Raw genomic sequence first — 18,662 nt, forward strand, 5'->3', positions numbered from 1 at the left:
ACCTTAAAATTAAGCAACTACCTGTTATAATGTAACTACACATTCATAGATATTTTCTGCTTGGATATTCAGTTTCTCATTACATTCTTATGGCAATTAATTGCCCATTAGTCACATCACTATGGCTAAATGTTTTAAAATTTATTCACAAATTGCTGATACCCTAATCGTGTGAAAATAATATTTAGACAAACCATGGTATTTGAAGAGCTAAGAAACATGAGAATATCTTATGCCTACCACTTATTCAGCCCCCAACCTCTGCAAATTTAGATTTTAACTTCTGTATAGTAGGGATGATAATAGCACCTACATAATTGGTTTGGAAGAGCATTTATTGAGTCAACTCAAAGTGCTGACAACACTCCTTTACACAGTGTAAGTGAAAATATATGGTAAAGTTTATTAATGCCACATTAGTCTTTGGAAATGTTTATATGAAGTAGCCTATTTGTCCACCTATGTGAATATTTATGTTGGTAATAATTTTAAAAAACTGCATTTATCGGATATAGAAATAGATTATGAAATGGTTGGCCCATTCTTTTTAAGAGCAAATGTGATTTACCATGAGTTCGTATGTATTATATACACTCATTATGATATGTGTACTTGGGCTGTTAAAGCACAAAGAATAATTGTATTATGTTTCAAGTCAGAGAGTTTGGGATTTGATTTCTGCCTCCAACACTGTGGACTTATGGTAATTTAATATATTAGACCTCATTTTACTCTTCTGTAAAACATATTTTGCAGGTTTATTGAAAATATTAAATAAGAAAATGCACATTGATTATTCAGTAGAATATCACACGTCAACACCTAATAAAAATGAGATATTATTAGCATATGCTTACATATTTCTCAAATCATTAAATCTGTAAAACATTATTCAGTAGGATTCACTTTTCATTGCCCACAAATACAATTTGAGAGGCGAGGTTCTTAACACAAAGTTATTATGTAAAATTTAATCACACATGTCACCAACCTTATCTTAGCTCGACACTTAACTATTTCTCCAACAGGCGAGGAAAACTAGTTATTCCCTCGGCTTCGTTTCCACATTCTCTACCTCATCCTCACTGATTTCCTCCTGGAATTTTGCCCCTAATTTCACTGGTTACTGTGAATAGGTCTGTGCATTTTGGGGACAGGGAGAACAAAGGGGCATGAACAGATGTATATTACTAGGGCATTCCCTGCCCTCTTTTCAGCTTCCAGCCCCATCCATGTGTAACGATAAATGGTTGTATAGTCACAATACCATCCATCCACATCTGTCATTTACTTAGCCTACCTCCTTGGCTAGACAATGTTTTAGCCACTTTATTAGTATTAGCCTGTAGGAGAACGAGGAGCAGGATGAACATAAAAAATAACAGAACCTTTGTGGGTTTATAACCTATGCAATGCAGAGAAAACAGAATAGTAATTTGCAGAGACTGAATTTGGTTAATAGGGACTAACATTTAAACAATGTATGGTAACCAAATTGATAATTATAACCATTTGACAAGTTTCACATAATTTTTAAGATATTAATTAGAAGAGGATGATGTTAAAACGTAACTGTTTTATTATGAAGACACGTAGAGCACTAATTTTCTAATTTTTATAATGACAAGCAATTTTGTTTTTTTTAGTTTTATAAGTTTCAAGTCCATATTCACTTCAAAATCAAAGGGAAAACATACCACTCCAAAAATTTACCCACATATTTTCATTTTCATAAGTAATTGTATATTTGCTTCAACTTACCTCTTAAAATCTTGCTTGATCCTACACCTTCATAAATATTTAATATATCTGTATAATATATATTAAAATGATCGAAGCTCAGTTTAATAGAAAGTCCTTGGTTTACACTAAATTAAAGGCAAAAAAATAGATTACCACATTTTTAACAGTTGTCATATTTCCTAATGCATTCTAGAATTTGTATGTGTTTTCTTGTGGTGAACACCACATAATATGATATCTACCCTCTTAAATTTTTAAGTGTACAGTGCAGTATTGCCAATTATGAACACAATGATGTACAGCAGATCTCTAGAATTCTTTAACTTGCAGGACTGAAACTCTGTATCAGTGAATGACAACTCCCCCATTGCTTAGTCCTCCCAGTCCTTGGCAACCACCATTCTCCTCTCATTTCCATGAGTTTAACTACTTTCTATGCTTCAAGTAAATGGATTCATGCAGTATTTATCTCTCTGTGACTGGCTTATTTCAGTTAGTACAATGTTCTCAAGGTTCTTCTATGTTGTATCATATACAAGATTTCCTTCTTTATGACTAATATTCATATATATATATATATCACATTTCCTTTGTTCAATCATCAGATGATGGACATTCAGGTTCTTTTTACCTTTGGGTTATTGTAACTAATGCTGAAATGAACATGGGAGTGCAGACATTTCATTGAGATAAATATTCAGAATTGGGAATGCTGGATCATATGTGAATTCTATTTTTAATTTTTTTAGGAACCTGCACACTGTTCTCCATAGCAGCTGCACCATTTCAGGTTTTCTCAGTGTCATTTGTGGAAAAGACTATCCTTTTCCCTTTGTGTTGTCTTAGCACCCTCGTGGAAGATCATTTGATCATATATGTGAGGCTTTATTGTGGGCTTTCTATTCTTTCTGTCTACGTGTTTGTCTTTTTGCCAGTATGTTACAGTTTTGATTACTACAGCTTTGTAATATATTTTGAAATCAGGAAGTGTGAGATCCCAGGTTTGTTATTTTTTCAAGTTTGTTTTGGCTATTCAGGTTTTGTTGTGATTCCATGTACATTTTTAGATTTTTTTTCTATTTCTGTAAAAACTGCCATCAGTATTATAGGGCTTGCATTCAATCTGTACATCACTTTGGGTAGTATGAACATTTTAATTACGTTAAAATTTCCAATTCATGTATATTGTTCATACCATCAAGGTGACAGCTTGATTGTATGACAGTTAAATTGTTATTTACATACTTAAATGTCTTTCCTAACAATTTATATGACTCAAGGACAGGGATTAATTCATTCAGTCCTATATTATCTAATACTTTGTAGAAACTAGTGCATGCTATTGATATAAAAAATATTGTATCTAGCTGCTGGTATAAGAGCATAGAAGGAAAAGTGTGACAGGTTCATCAGAAAATTTAAATTTGACATTTAAACTATTTTCATTTTCAGATAATAGTTTCAGAGAGAGGAGACTTAGTGAAACCTCTACTTACAACTCCACTGTCTTATTAAAGTGTTATAATCAGAAATGTAAGTAACTCCTCCAAGTGCTTTGTAAGTACCAAGTTTCTCTGAACATGGCTGAAAGAAATAAAAGTGTGTATGGGTGAAAATGTCTAAGCCTCCTTGGGCATGAGGTTGGCTAGATCATCTGCAAATGGACCCAGGAAAGGATTAAAAGGGCTGGTAATACTTAAGAGATTTAGTTTCCAAGGCCAAGCAGGAGCCCTGAGAAGTGACCTGGCCTCCGACTCTGGCCCTGGAGGATACTGAGTGAAAAAGGCCTACAGGCAGGGACATGGCAAGACTGGTTTTTAGGTTCACCACCAGTAGTAATGTGGCCAATAAGGCAATCAAGGACGTTCTTCACAGAGTTAGTAAATTTTTGAAAGTCTAAAAGTCATTGTTGAGAACTGTCCATTTATGGCAAGACCTCAGGTTGATCAAACACCATACTATAATTATGGCCGGTGGGCTGGACTTCAGGGCTGAAGTTTAGTCTTCAAGTAGTGGAGTTGGTGTTAGCGAAATAGCAGCTACTAGCACGGCAGCATTAAAAGACAACTAAGCAGAAACTCAGATTTTTGAAACTGACCTGTGTTTGCTGCAAGGGAGATAAAGTTAGAATGGTGGTGGGTTATTAAAAAAAACAACCAAAAAAACCCAAACCACAAACCTATGGACTTCAGCCCTGAGTATCAGATTCAGCAGTCCTGGAGTGTATTCTGGAATGTGTATTTTGAGAAGCTCCAAGGGCGATTATGATGAGTGCTTAGGTTTGAGGGCCCTTGAAGCATGTTAGGTAAATGCAGGAGATGTTATACTCATGGCTACTATAAGACGTGTCTGGTAACCACAGGCAGAGGTGAGGGGATCAAGATGAGGAAGCAGAAGATCATCCCAGCTTAGACAGAGAAGGAAAGTAAAGCTCAGTTTGAAGCTGTTTAAATTCTGCCTCTGTTATGTCAGTTTAAAGAGGGAGTGAGCCTGCTGGTGAGACCTTTAGGGAATCTGGAGTCAAGCTGGAAAAGACAGAGATGGAAGAAATAAGCAGCCATTTCATACTGTTTGGCAAGAACCTGAGGCTCCGACTTTTAACTTTCTTTAATCAGCTATTATATTGATTGCCGTAGTTTTCTAGTGAGTCATCACAATGATTAAAATAACACTATAGGTCAGACCAGTAAACCATAATCCCATCTAGCTATTAATACAAATGAACTAATTAGAATATAATTTTTCATAGTGAATTCTATGGAGCACTTATTCTGCATGCTCTGTTGGGGAAATATTCAGCATTTTAACCAGAAAGTTTTCATTGGAGACTTACATTGCATGTTAACATATTTAAAGCTATAAGAAGTCCTACTTTTAAGAGTTTAAATAAGTTTATTTCAGGATCTCTTATATTTACGTGAGTACAAATTCTTTTTTCCTTGGAATATCCGGAAGGAACTTAAGGTGTTCCTTGTCTATGAAAATGTTTAGGTAAACATTAAGATAGATTAGCTATCAGCAGCCTGATTATTTTGATTATCATCATGATTGGTTAATTGAATTAAGAATGTGGAGGTGAAATATATATTGACTGATCCAAATGTCATTCGAGATACAGCAAGAAAGACATACATAGAGGCTGTTCCCTGCTCTTAATCTGCTGTAACTGAATCACACCTTTAGAGATCTCCACAAAGTCCGTGGCGAAATAAGAAAGGATATATTTTATAGACAAATGCAGGTGACGTTTAAAATTCTACTTCTCATGATACACAGCCATACATCTGTGTTGTTTGCCTGGCAGCATGTGATCAATGTGCACCACAGAAAAATAAACTTGCTTCAGAACCCAATGAGATGACCCCATTTATTAGACAGTATTGTTCATAGGACAGAATGCCTTTGTAAAAGGTTAAAAATGATAGTATAATCTTTGGTACAGTTTTTCAGTTAGGAGGTTTTTGCTTCATACTTAATGAAAACAATAATTCTTTTAAAAAGTACTGAAAACAATAAGACGTTGCATCAGAAAAACACTTTATGACTTAAGAACAGAAAACATAAGATCTTGTATTACCGTATGATCCACTGGCAGACAACACTTGATTCAGAAGGTTTTGGATAATGAGTAGCCTGGAAAGACCCAGATGATCCAGTTAACAAAAATCTTCCATCACAAACTGTGGCTGCAAAACGATGCCAATTAATGTTAGACAAAAACAATCTTGGGATTCAAATTGGCTGCAAAACATTTCACAGAATATTCATGGCAGAATCTGTACAAGGCTATTTTATAAAATTGAAATGATAATAAGATTTCATGTTGAAAACCTATTAGCCATTTTTAAATACTAATATACATCCTATCCTGAAGTATTTTAGAAAAATTCTTTCTTTGTTTTCTTTCTTCTCTTTCTTTCTTTCTTTCTTTCTTTCTTTCTTTCTTTCTTTCTTTCTTTCTTTCTTTCTTTCTTTCTTTCTTTCTTTCTTTCTTCTTTCTCTCTCTCCTTCTTTCTGTCTTTCTCTCTCTTTCTTTCTCCTTCCTTCCTTCCTTCCTTCCTTCCTTCCTTCCTTCCTTCCTTCCTTCCTTCTCTCTCTCTCTCTCTCTCTCTTTCTTTCTTTCTTTTATTTGAGATGGAGTTTCGCTCTTGTTGTGTGTGCTGGAATGCAATGGTGCCATCTTGGCTCACTGCAACCTCTGCTTCCCGTGTTCAAGCGATTCTCCTGCCTCAGTCTCAGGAGTAGCTGGGATTACAGGCGCCTGTCACCACGCCCGGCTACTTTTTGTATTTTTAGTAGAGATGGGGTTTCACCATGTTGGCCAGGCTGGTCTCGATCTCCTGACCTCAGGTGATCCTAAGATTCCTAAAGTGTTGGGATTACAGACATGAGCCGCTGCGCCATGTTCAAAAGCATTGTCTTTCTAAACACACTTCCCTAAGCTGCACTTTAAGTGTATTCTTCCACATTTGCAAGGAAATAAATATATCTGAATTGCAACCTGCCAGTTTAGACAAATAACTAGTCATTTTTTTTGGTCTTATTTTTAGAATTAAATTGGAGCTAAGTGAATTTCAAATATATGAACAAAGTGCTACGTTTTCTTGAAAAAGATTAGAATAAGGCCAGGAAAATGATAGTACTAATGGCCTGTATAGAATTCCATCCAACAAATCTGTTAGTCCATCTTTTAAAGTTCATTACTCTTGCTCCTTTGGGCAATCACTAGCTCAATATTTTCAATATTTTCATTCAATATTCCTGATTAAGACTTTTGCTTTCTATAATTACTCATTTTCCTCTTTTAGTTTTCCTAGATTTATTTCATGAACCCCTCCTTAATGTCATGCATTATTAGTTGCCTTTAATTTATATCTGAATAGATTACAACTAGATTAAAATCTTCTTGAAGGCGTGAACCAGGAGCCATAACTTACAGATTTTTGTTTTTTTCATACACTTGCTATATATAGTATATGCAAAAATCCACCTTGATTTTCACAATTTTTAGTCTTACATTATTTTCCTTCTAGTTAGTTACTTGGTTATGTTGACACAGTATTCTAAAATTATGACCCCTGCAATGTGCTCTTTTTCTCTGCGTAGATTAAAAATTCTTCATATGGAGACACATTGACGGAGGATAGAAAAATCAAAGAAATACGTCAAAATTAATTTGCCATTTTTGGAATCTGAGTGTTTAGAATAAGCTAATTCTAAACTGAGCTATGAAAAGCTCATTGTAAATTATAAAGTGATTCTATCAAATTACATAATACAAGCTATTTTATGACAAAATATTTTATGTATATAAAAATAAATACATTAAAAATTAGCAAATAGAAATCTTGATAAAAATTTTATGTGTTTATTGGGTTTTTGCTATTTTTTGGCATATATATATTTTGAAGTGCATAAAAATTTACTTTGGTAACTTAAGTTTATTATTCAAAGTTTGCTTAAAAACAATGGCCTAAGAATTAATTGCATTAGCTTATGATTTGGCAACCTGATTCCCAGAAGAAAAAAAGAAAAGAAAAAAAGAAAGAAGATAAGAAAAGAAAAGTCAAGGAGCAGAGGATTAAATTCTGAACAATCCAGCACAGACCACAGGAAAGAAGGAAAATAGTGGTTTGTTAACTGAATTGCCTTATGCATAATAATCGCTGCAACAAACAAAGAAAATTAAGGCTCATTTGTCATGAGTTGAAGATAAATAGTAAAATATGTGACTTTTTAATGACTTGCTAAATAATTTTCTAGTTGTTAGAGCAAATCTCTTTTCTCACCCTCAACTCTGTTTTTCACTGTAAACCATGCCAAACAAGTAGGGCAATTAATGCCTTAGATTCAAAGACCATAAAAATGAAAATGGTATTGCTTGCATTTTATGTGATATATAAAGCTTTTAAATTACAGTTTGTCGAGAAATATTGTGGACTCAAAGATTGTAGGCAGTGTAGTAAAGTCTACTGCTATTGGGAAGTTTATATTTGAGTTGCAGTACTTAGGAAGCAATGAGGTAGGGAGCTCAGTCCTATCAGTGCATGAGGTAGGGCGCTCAATCCTGTCAGTGCTAAAATATAACTGCCAACATTTACGGAGGGTTAACTATGTGCCAGTCATTTTCCAAAGTTATTATATATGTATGAATGTAATTTTATAACAACTTTATGAAGTTATGGGGGAAACTGAGGCATATATGGATTAACTAACTACCATAAGGCCTCCTAGCTTACAAGCAACAGTTGAAAGCCAGGCAATCTTTTTCTAGAGCATACTGTGGTATATTGCCTAATATCACAATATGTATGTGCATCTATCACTATCGCAATGACATCACCCACTCTTTGAACTGAAAAGCAGGGGGGAAAGCATAAATAAAAGAAGAAACAGAAAACTTTTTAAAGGTTTCCATCTTTTTCAATGTTCTTAAAGTTAGAATATAGATCACATTTGCAATAATATTCCAGAACAAATGGGGACGCAAAAGAGACAGAGAGAGAGAGAGAGAGAGAGAGAAAGGGAACAAAACAAGATCCCTTTAAGAATTCGTAAAACCCGTTTGTAAAGTTGTTAAAATTTTAGTCATTGTTCCAATCACTACGCATTTTTTTGGGAAAGGTATCAACAGCTTTGTGCTGCACAATGTGATTCATGATTTCCAGAAAGCTGAGTTATGTCTCTAGTTTCAAAGACGGTTCTACGTTTGACGAACCCTGTTTCAGTTCTTTCCTCAGCACATGACTAAACTACACTTCCCCAAATCCCTTGCAGTCAGATAAGGTCATGTGACTGAGTTGGCCAATGAACGATTGTAAAAGTCGCTGTGTCTATTTCCAAATATGGTTTCTGAACATATCTGTAACATTCTTCCTTTGTCAGTCAGCTGGTTATAAAGGATCCAGTAGAGGACTCTGGGGGCAGAGAGAGTGGCAAGTAAGGAGCAGGCATCCTGAATGCCTAGAGCACAGCCATTCACCATTTGTCTTGTACTGTGATATAGGTGATAAATAAACTGTTATTGTCGTAAATTGTTAAGATTGTTTGTCTATGACAACATGTCCTAAAGAATATGGTCAATTTTCCTGTCCAGCATTCTGTCACTTTACTAAGTTTTAGTGGGAATGGATACTCCACAGGTCAAATTCTGCTCTAATGAGGCTCTAGTCAATTCCTGCATTCAAGCAAATATAGAGAATATTCCTAAACGTGTTTAAAATAAAATTAAAGTAGTATTGAATTATTTCTAATAGCAACACTCAGAATGCCAAAATATTATCATTTCAAGATAGAGGCTTGTGTAAGGCACTTTCTTATATATATTTTTCATTTAATTTCAGGATGTTTCTGGAGAACCTAATAGTACAAATGACCATGAATGAAGCAGGATAGGTTTTCAGGAAAAAATATATGACCCAGTGGTGGATGAGTAGGATGGCTGGGTGCTTAGGATGGTGACTTTTTAGACTGTGCAGTGCTTTCTAGTGCGGCATCAGAAAAAAAAAATCTAAGTAGAAGATAAATGAGCCTGTCAAATAGTAGCAGACATTCTACTGCATTATCAGAAATGTTACCTGTAATGGGATGGAATTCATAAGGGTATGCACTTAGGACCAATGAAGAGCTCCCTCTGCTGGCTGAATATTCACTAATTGTGTCTTTGCTCATGGCATTGAAATCTCCAGGATATGTAAATCAAACATGATCTATGCTTAGCCACCAAGCTCTATTATGGATACACACGTGAGGCATGCAAACTATGAGAACACTCGCCAACTTCCAAAGAGTTAAGCATTGGCTTAAAGGCTGTGAATCAGCATCTTTCCTTTTCATAGGTCAGCTAAAAAGTGAACTTTCCTGCTGATGTAATTCTAATCAGAAGACAAAAACAATTTAAAGAAATCTTGTTTCAGCTATAGTCAGCTGTAAGTGTGCAAACCTAAATAACTAAAGACTAAAAGAGGAAGTTGCATGAGGAAGACAACGTTAATATGACTCTATTTATAACACAAACCAGAATTAGAGCTCCCAGTTGGAGCATAAAAGTAAATAAATCAATGAGAGAGAGAGAGAGAGAGTAAAGGTCAATTTCATATTGGAAAAATTATCTTAAATTAATTTTATAATTTTTTTCCGTGAATATAGATTGATGGACAGCGGCTTTCAGGTGGAAATAATGCTGCTGGAAGTTTGAGCTGGTGTTGAAAGTCATTAGGCTTGTGGGCTCACCATAGTCAATGAATGAAGCAACTTAAAATGAATAAAGCAACTTGTACTTTTAAATTCTCTCTGGATAAAAATAGATTAATTGATTGATTTAAACAATATTATCCTACAAATAATTCGAGTTTATTTACCAAAATAGACACAGCTTACTTTAAACAACAAAAAAAAGAGAATCAACAAAATGGAAAGTGACGGTGTGCACGCTTAAGAGAGTTAGTGACATGAACGGCTGGTCACTATTAAGGTTCAATAAACAAAAAAATCTTTGTGATACTAAGAAGTAACAATGCAGTTCGACTATATTTTTAAAACAAACTTAGATAATTACTTCCATTCTAATACTGAGGCTCATCTCCTGAGTTTTGAGTGGCTCAGAAAAATGATTCATAGCATTAAAACTTATTTTAGGACAAATTATCACACTTGCATGATATTCCTGTGGTTTTTTTATATGCACTGATATTAGTTCATCATGAAAATTATGAATACCACGAGCATAATAACAAAATAATAGGTGCATACATTTTTCAATATTTGATTCATGTATTTTGGTAGTTACGCCTTTTCCTCTATTTAAGGATGTTGATCATCATTATATTGGCTTAAAGCCATGTGTTTAAGTTGACGTACACTATTGTTTTTGAAACAGAAATCAACATCACCTTTGTTACCTCATGATGGCACACTTGTATCATATTCTCCCTGAAAAGATTTTGGAAAATGCCTGAAAGTCATAGCAAAGCAAGAACATTGCTTTCTTCTTCTTTGAGTAACTTAGTTATATAAAACAGATTTAAAAATATTCTGTAGCCTGCACTTTCTTCCAATATGTTCTGAGTGCACCTCAGAGTATGTAGTTAAACTTTAAAGGTCTGAATTTTATCCAAGAACATTTGCATTGGGATTGCTTAGTGGGAGTCTCTGTAGTGGACCTGCCTTTCGTTGAGTTGGTACTGGGAAACAGACTAACTGCCTGGCTTTTAAAATGTGTACTGAGTGGATAGGTAGCTTTGAAAACTTTCATCGTTATTGGAATACTCATCTTTAATTACTGTCAAGCAAGATGAGAAAAGTATAACAAATAATAGAAAAGTATAGCAAATAGTAACTATGGTCTGTAACACACTTTGGGCACTAATTGTACTGATAGTTTTAAAACTAATTATAAGCCATACCAAAAAATGTGCAGTTAATACTTTCTGTTAAATAAAACAAAATATCAGTTAGACTTATCCAAAGTCAGCAGTCTCCCCTTATCCACAGGGGATATATTCTAACACCTGCAGTGGATGCCTGAACCATGGATAGTACTGAACCCTATATCTACTATGTTTTTTTTCTTACACATACACACCCACCATAGGAGATTAACAGCAATAATCACTAATAAAATAGAACAATTATAACAATACTCAGAATGATGTGCAACTTTATACTTATACATTGTTTATTTCTGGAATTTTCCATTTACTGTTGTGCCCTGTGGTTGACAGTAGGTAGTTGAAACTGTGGAAACCACTAATAAGGGAGAACTATTATAGTTCTATGTGGAAATCTTCTTAAATATGTTGCACACAAAAATAAATTACCTATTTAGATGCTGCTTTCTAGTAAACTTTCCTAAGTGGAATCCAGCTATAACATGAAGAAATAAGCCAAAGAGTAAACATGTAGTTTAAATCAACTAGAGTCATGCTTGGTATATGGTAACTGCTACTTAAGTGCCTAATAATAATAATAATAATAATAATAATAATAATAAAATAACGTTATTGTCATTAACACTCAAAAAATGCCAAAATATACAAATGAAACACAGAAGTTTTACTTATGAGGCATTAAGTTCTTATTCATATCCTATTTCTATTATTTATAGAACTACAAGAGGCAAATAAAAGCAACAGTCAAAATTTTAATATGGTGCTCATTGAGTTAGGTACTGTTAAAATGTTGAAAGAAAAAGACCGATATGATAGTGAAAAAACATGAAAACCATTAGTAAGAAGTGAGAATGTCTATCGAATAAGTCAAATTAATAATAGTTTGGATTAGCTTAACATAGAGAAGAGATGAAAATTTAGCAAATCCCATCCCCACATTTATGACAGACATTGTTAATCACATCTTCCTTTCTGTAGTGATCAAATGGAATTCTGTTTAATTAATTAATAAGTTTAATATTATTTATAAAGTTTAGGAAAATATTAATACAATTATTTTTAGATTTTATATTATACTATAAAAATAGCTATTTAAATAGCTCATTCTTCAGTAGTTTCAGGTATTTGAGATTAGAGTGTGTGTGTGTGTGTGTGTGTGTGTGTGTGTGTGTCTACAGTGAGGGAGGATAAAACAGAAGGACAGAGAGTAGTGGGGAGAACTTACCACACATTTTATTGTCTTCATCAGAACCGTCTGGACAGTTTACTTCTCCATCACAAAATAAATCAGCTTTTATACACGTTAGAGCGTCAGCACAAGGACTTGAACCAGGCGGGCACTCTACTGAGACATTTCCTTTAAAAAACAACGGAAATTAATTTCCAATTGAAGAGATATGTACAATGTTTAAATATTTAATAGGCCTTTTTGCCACTGGGGTTCTTACTTATAAGTATATTCTTCAACTGCCATGGGAATATTTATTTCATTTGTAAATCAATCATTTGTAAAATTAGAGCATTTTAAATTTTGAAATTTCATGAGGGGCAATTTTGGAAAGCTTATCATCATCTGCAACATCTAGCAGCCACTTCATTTACTCATAAGCTTATTTTTTGAAAATATAGTGTCTTAAGTCAAGGTTTCCATTCCGTAGAGTACATTTACCAACCGAAGTCATTTTAAAGTAAGAGAAACACTTAAAATTCCCAGTGCATTGTGACATTGAACAATGAAGAAACCTAATGGCTATTTCTGTTCAGTATCTCTTTGTTCTTGGGGTCAGAGATTCTTAGGGGGTACACTGTAAACACACCCCTGCAGGGTTTCGTGCCATCTTCTGGAGGGGATCCAAACAATGTGCACCTCTCAGCCTGCCTTGTCCTTCACTTGCCCCACTTTCATCAACTTAAGTCTAGAGATGCACCAAGAAACACATTTTACTTCTAGAAATTAACTTGGAAAATTTAAGAGCAATTCCGAAAATAAGACATACTCTTATATGCCTACAAGATAAAGACTTTTTAAAAAATTTTAGGCCAATGTGGAAATTTGAATACTTTTGCCTCTGAATATAATAACAAGGATGGTGCAAAGTTTTGGAGATCTTTAACTCATCAGCATTTTTGTTTTCTTTTTGGTTATTGTTCTTAATCTTAAAGCCAGAACTCTACTGCCATCTGCTGGGTTTTAAAAATATGAAAATCTGAAATTTCTCCTTCCGCTCTATAAAATTAATTGGAAAAGTAAAAATGCCCGTGTCAATGAACCTACTAAGTTACTTCTTAACTAAAAACATTTGTACATTTTTGCTGAGTTTACATACAACTAAATTAGACATGTGCAACTGGCTGTAATTAAAATGAATATAAACCAATGGGAAATTCATGGAACACCCAACATCTAAAACTATAGGACAGAGTAAAGATCAAAGCCATTCTCAAATGACAGAGTACTCCCATGTAGGAAAACAATAAATAATAATAAAAATATTATTTAATAAACTCAAAGGCATATACTTGTTGATATTTAAGAGCTATTCATCAAAAGTCCTTAACCATTGAGTTGTTAATCCAGAAAAGGCATAATATTTGATAGAATCTCATACGTGCTTTATAAATACGTAAACCAAAGAAAGCACTATACTTAAAACTGTGTCTTATTTTACGAGTAGCTAATAGAATTCCAAGTATTCAACATTTCAAAGACGAATTTGGGATATAGCTGCGAACATATATCACTTTGGCTGTCCTAACGCTTCTCATAGGAGCTTCAGTTCCTGATGCATCGCGTCTCTGTTCAATATCTGTTGAACTCTAGATCGGACCCCAAAACCACACCAGCAAGCGATACCACTTGGACTCGATTGATCTCATGAATAATCATTTATTGACCCCACAAGTATTTATTTTGTACACATTTTTGTCATGGAATTTTAAGAGACGGAGATAAAAGAATGAGTAAGTCAGAGCCTCTCTCTTTTTATGAAGCTTGAATTTACAAATTATATTTTAAAGAGAGAGATTTAAAAAGTGCTATGGGAGCATCAAAGTTTAAGCAATTAGTTTCCTTCTAAGGCAAGAATTAAAGACATTTTTACAGAAACGGTCATATTTAAATTAGTTTTTGATGTATACCTAGAAATGCACCAGGAGGAGAGAGATATGGAATGTATTTAGTGATGTGTCAGGAGTACATCAATATATGAGAAACAGATGAGTCTCATTAACCTAGACAGTGGGATGTTTATGGAAGGCATAGCAGGAAGGAGTTTGGTACCAGAGTCTAGCGAACCTTTTTATCTTTGTTAAGTGTTAGAGATATTTTTCAATAGGCGATGGCACTGGAACATTTTACATCTATCTGCAATATGACCAGTCCATGTTTCCTAAAGGCAATTGTTGGACCATGTGAAATATGTGAAACATGTGAAACATCACTTGAATAGGACGACTCGAGAAGCTGTTTCAAGGGTCCACATGAAAGATGAGAGCAGAAGTCTCACAATGGCAGAGGAGATGGGCCACGGACTCAGTTGCTACTTTACAGGTAAAATTGATGAGCTTCAGTGACCACGTGTGCTTCTGAACAAGATTAGTGAAGGTGGAGAATGGGATGCTAAGTAGTTCAGTTGAATTACTGAAGAGACCAGTTGGGTTACTAATGGCCATTAGTTGCAGTAGTGATTACGAGATGAACAAATTGTGGGGTTATAAACTGAGTCTAGTTTGAAGTATTTTGAATTTAAGTTGGAATATGAGGTACCCTTAAGTTGCACTCTGGCTCTCTCCAGACTGTTTCATAAACACTCTTCAACTGACTTGGTCCATGAGGAAACAGAAGTTTCCCATATTAAAACTAATATGAAAAATGTGAATGTCATTCTTATACAATGGTAGTGAGTTTTTAAATTTTTGTCAAATTATATTTTTACTGACTCTTCTCTCTCTCTCTTTCATTTCCTACGTGAATATATATGATTACAATTTCTAACAAAAATCAATTAAAACATTAGCTGTTACACCTAGCCAGATGCCAGTTTAGTTTAAATGGGTTTGCACTCTCAAACTAGAGTTCTTGACTTGAGTATTACTTGGTTTGCATTTCATTGCTTAATTTTTGTTCTAATATTTCTTTTTTTTAAGAAGTCTGTAGCAAATTGTGCTTCCCAACAGAAAATTTTTAGGAAAGGAGTTTATCAATTCTAGTTAAAGAAAACAAAGAGAATAATTGGTTTCATTTATTAAAAACTAATCAAATTTCCTTAATATTAGGCATTATTAACTCAGTGGGGAAAAGTGCACTTGTTTTCTGTAATCCATGTGGTATTTTACCTTCAGGACACTAACTTTTGACATATTATGAAAACACACCAGTGAATTATATTGCAGTTCTGTAAATAGAAGGCTTTAATTAATCATTTGTATCTGTAACGTGAAAAATTCAGCATACGCTCAGAGAGGATTATTTCAGAGTGATCCAATGCCCAAACAATTTCCAGTGATTTGACACTAGGAGCCTCCTGTGCCTACTGAGAGCAGGCTCTGTGCTAGGCATCGTGGAGAGTAAAAAGACTAAAATCCATTATTTTTTGCCTTCCAAATAATTTGTAAGAGATGTTACATACAACATGATAAATTGAAACCATAGTTTGGAAATCACAGATTTTTATTGTTCCTATAGTTTGAAAAGGGATAATAGTACTTGGTGGCCAAAACTGGTTAAGACAAATTAAGCCCAAGATCCTGATAGTTTACTCCATAGGAGAAGCAGAATCTTCATCCATGAATGTTTGCCTTTAGAGACCAGTTTTATTTCACTGTGCTATGCTGGAAAATAGATTATTACCTTACAGAAATTCTCATTTACTCTATAGAACAAATTTAGGCTTTTTAAAATTTTATTGTAAGCAAGACTGTAGCTTTTCAATCCAAATGAAATTATTGGTAGAAAGATTCTTTAGTAGTCTTGATACCATGTGAATAGGAATGTCTTAAGTTAGAGGAGAGTGCTTAGTAATGGATAAATGTTGTTTTCTCAAGTGCAGAAAAAGAGCAATTCTTAAAGTCACCATACATTTGGTATCAGATAAAATCTCTGCATCTCAGTCTTAAAGTAATTAAATCGGGGAACATCATTCTACCTTAGGTTGTGTTGGCCCAATTTCATGTTTTTCACTAAATCAACCAATTATTCTTTTTCTTCAGTCCTCAAACTCTTTCACACAGTGGACTGGTAGCAAGATTACATACTTTATGAGACTGAGAAAGACCCTGATAGTGAAACTTTTGTTTTCTGCAGCTATTGCCTACACAGTAAGTAACAAAGGACTAGAACAAGCTGTCGTCTAGAAATCCCTCAAACATGGGAGCAATTGCCAAAACACCCGCTCTAGGCACTCTGTAGCACTCCAGAAATTAATCTGTGTAATGTCACCTCAGTTCCAGTCCTTCGCCGCTAATGTTCTAAGTGGGTTAGTAAAACTGACAGGTCATTGGCAACAAAAGCAGTTGAATGATAGAGCATAATCCTCATGAACTTTGTACCGTTATCACAAAAAATTCTCTTTGGCAGAATTTATAACAGTACTAATATCAGGTATATGATGCATGCATCTGTTGATTTTTCTCAAACTCTATCTTCCAGGCATATAAAAATGAGAATAAACTTAAAATCCCTGAAAGTCATATTCATAATAAATTACTGCTTGGAAAATGCAGTTTTCACGTTTAATTGCCTCATTCCCCTCTATAAATACACAGTATCTTGCCATATGAGAGGAATAAACGGCAAGGATGATTGGGCACTCATGTAGCACATGGATTCACTTAAAAGAAAAAGAATATGACATTTCACCACCTACTTACCTTATAATAATACTTTGAGAATTGATTAAGGTAATCCAATACAGTCTCTGATAACAGGAAATGTTTAGAAACAAAGTGTTTTTGGAGAAATAAAAGTTCAGATCAAAATGAGCATTACCCAGTATAATAATCTTGTTTTAAATTTAGGGTTTTTTTGTGAATCTTTTAAATAAAGTATCCAAATAGTTGTTTTGTTCGATTCTGTTTCATCAAACTCAGAAGAGGGAAGGAGTAGGAATCTAGTATTGGTGGTGTTCCTCCTGCTCCTTTGTGGGAGTCACCATATTGACCATAGTACAGTGAGTATCCGTATTATCTCTCTTTCAATTCTCATGATCATCCTCTAAGAAATGTATTTTAATCTACTTTTCAGATAATTTATAAAGTTCAAATAGGCTAGATAGCTTGCCACATACATATAAATTGATTGTTGAAATTAGGTAATGCGTGAATTCACCCATGTCTTTTTAGTGATTGAGAATTTGTGTTACATTTTGATCTTTATTTTGACTATCAATTATACAAAATGTGAAAGACAGAGTTAAGTGTACACTGCCCCCCATTTCTGTAGTTTACATGTAGAAAAGAAGATTTCTGCTCCACTGACCAGGAGAGAAAAATATGGCTGGCACATGTTCCCATGCTCTCTGACCCCTCATTCATCATTTCCTTCTTTGCTCAGAGGAAATTGGGCAGATGTTTCAGCCAATTCTTTATATTTATAACAGGTATGTCTTCAGAATAGTAAAGGAGAAAACCTTCTTTTAAGTCCAGTGCTTTCTTGCTTTATTTAAAACACTATTTCTACCTAATACATTCTACATATTACTATTAGGACATTTTATACAACTAAGAGGGCCCTAACGACTTTGAATTAATCATTTGATGAACCTCTAAACAAATAGAAAAATTGCCTTAATTTGGATACTTGTTACTGACTTTCAAGGTTTTAGGAACGTAGTTTTCAAAATATATTTATCTTACTTATTCAGTTTACTTTGAAAGCAAAAGAATTAGCCATTATCAATCCCAAAAGCATTTGTTCAAAGTGTGTTGGGAGAGGATTTGAGAGGCTATAAATAATTTTCCACATTAGAGACAGGAATGTGGGCTCAGTGGCAGGCTTTTTTTTTTTTTTGTCAATATGTTGTGCTGCTGTTTGGATATAACCTAACACAACTGCAGACAGGCTTATGCTATCATAATAGATCTTCATGGGTTTTAGAATTGTGACGGCTTGTTTCCTAAAGCATTTTGATTGATTTATGTATTGCTTTGCTTTTCAAATATTACACCAACAATTTTTATGCAAGAATTCTTTATCCTTGCTAAGAATGGCTTTTATAATTTTACAAATGTTTTCCCTCTATGTATACAATATTTATGTAAATTTTAATAGTATAACATGGTAGTGGTATTATTGGGAGCTATATGAAGATCTACAATATTGCCTTTATTTAATTTGCTTAAAGGGATTAGTGACGCACCCAGGACATTTTTATATGAAGATTAAGTCAGGACCAGAGAAGGTATTTTAGTTGATTGACAGAAGCACAGCAGACAATTCTTAGAAATGCAGAGAAATTGGCACACCAAAGATACATACTGAGAGTGGACACAAAGTAGATACTTAAAATTCTTGAATGAATGAATCCAAGGCTA

At 34.1% G+C, this 18,662-nt stretch overlaps 1 protein-coding gene across 1 annotated transcript in view; it reads right to left on the bottom strand.

Annotated features, from left to right (window-relative positions):
* TMPRSS15 (transmembrane serine protease 15) overlaps nt 1–18,662 on the bottom strand; it is a 132,599-nt gene that overhangs the window by 89,127 nt on the left and 24,810 nt on the right. Inside the window, exons 6-8 of the mRNA XM_003895602.5 lie at nt 12,358–12,489; nt 5,321–5,429; nt 1,762–1,868 (exon numbers count right to left, since the gene is read on the bottom strand). Of these exons, the coding sequence (XP_003895651.3) occupies nt 1,762–1,868; nt 5,321–5,429; nt 12,358–12,489 (348 nt within the window). The remainder of the gene's footprint in view (nt 1–1,761; nt 1,869–5,320; nt 5,430–12,357; nt 12,490–18,662) is intronic.

The sequence above is a fragment of the Papio anubis genome, chromosome 4 (assembly GCF_008728515.1).
Source record: "Papio anubis isolate 15944 chromosome 4, Panubis1.0, whole genome shotgun sequence".
Taxonomy (NCBI): domain Eukaryota; kingdom Metazoa; phylum Chordata; class Mammalia; order Primates; family Cercopithecidae; genus Papio; species Papio anubis.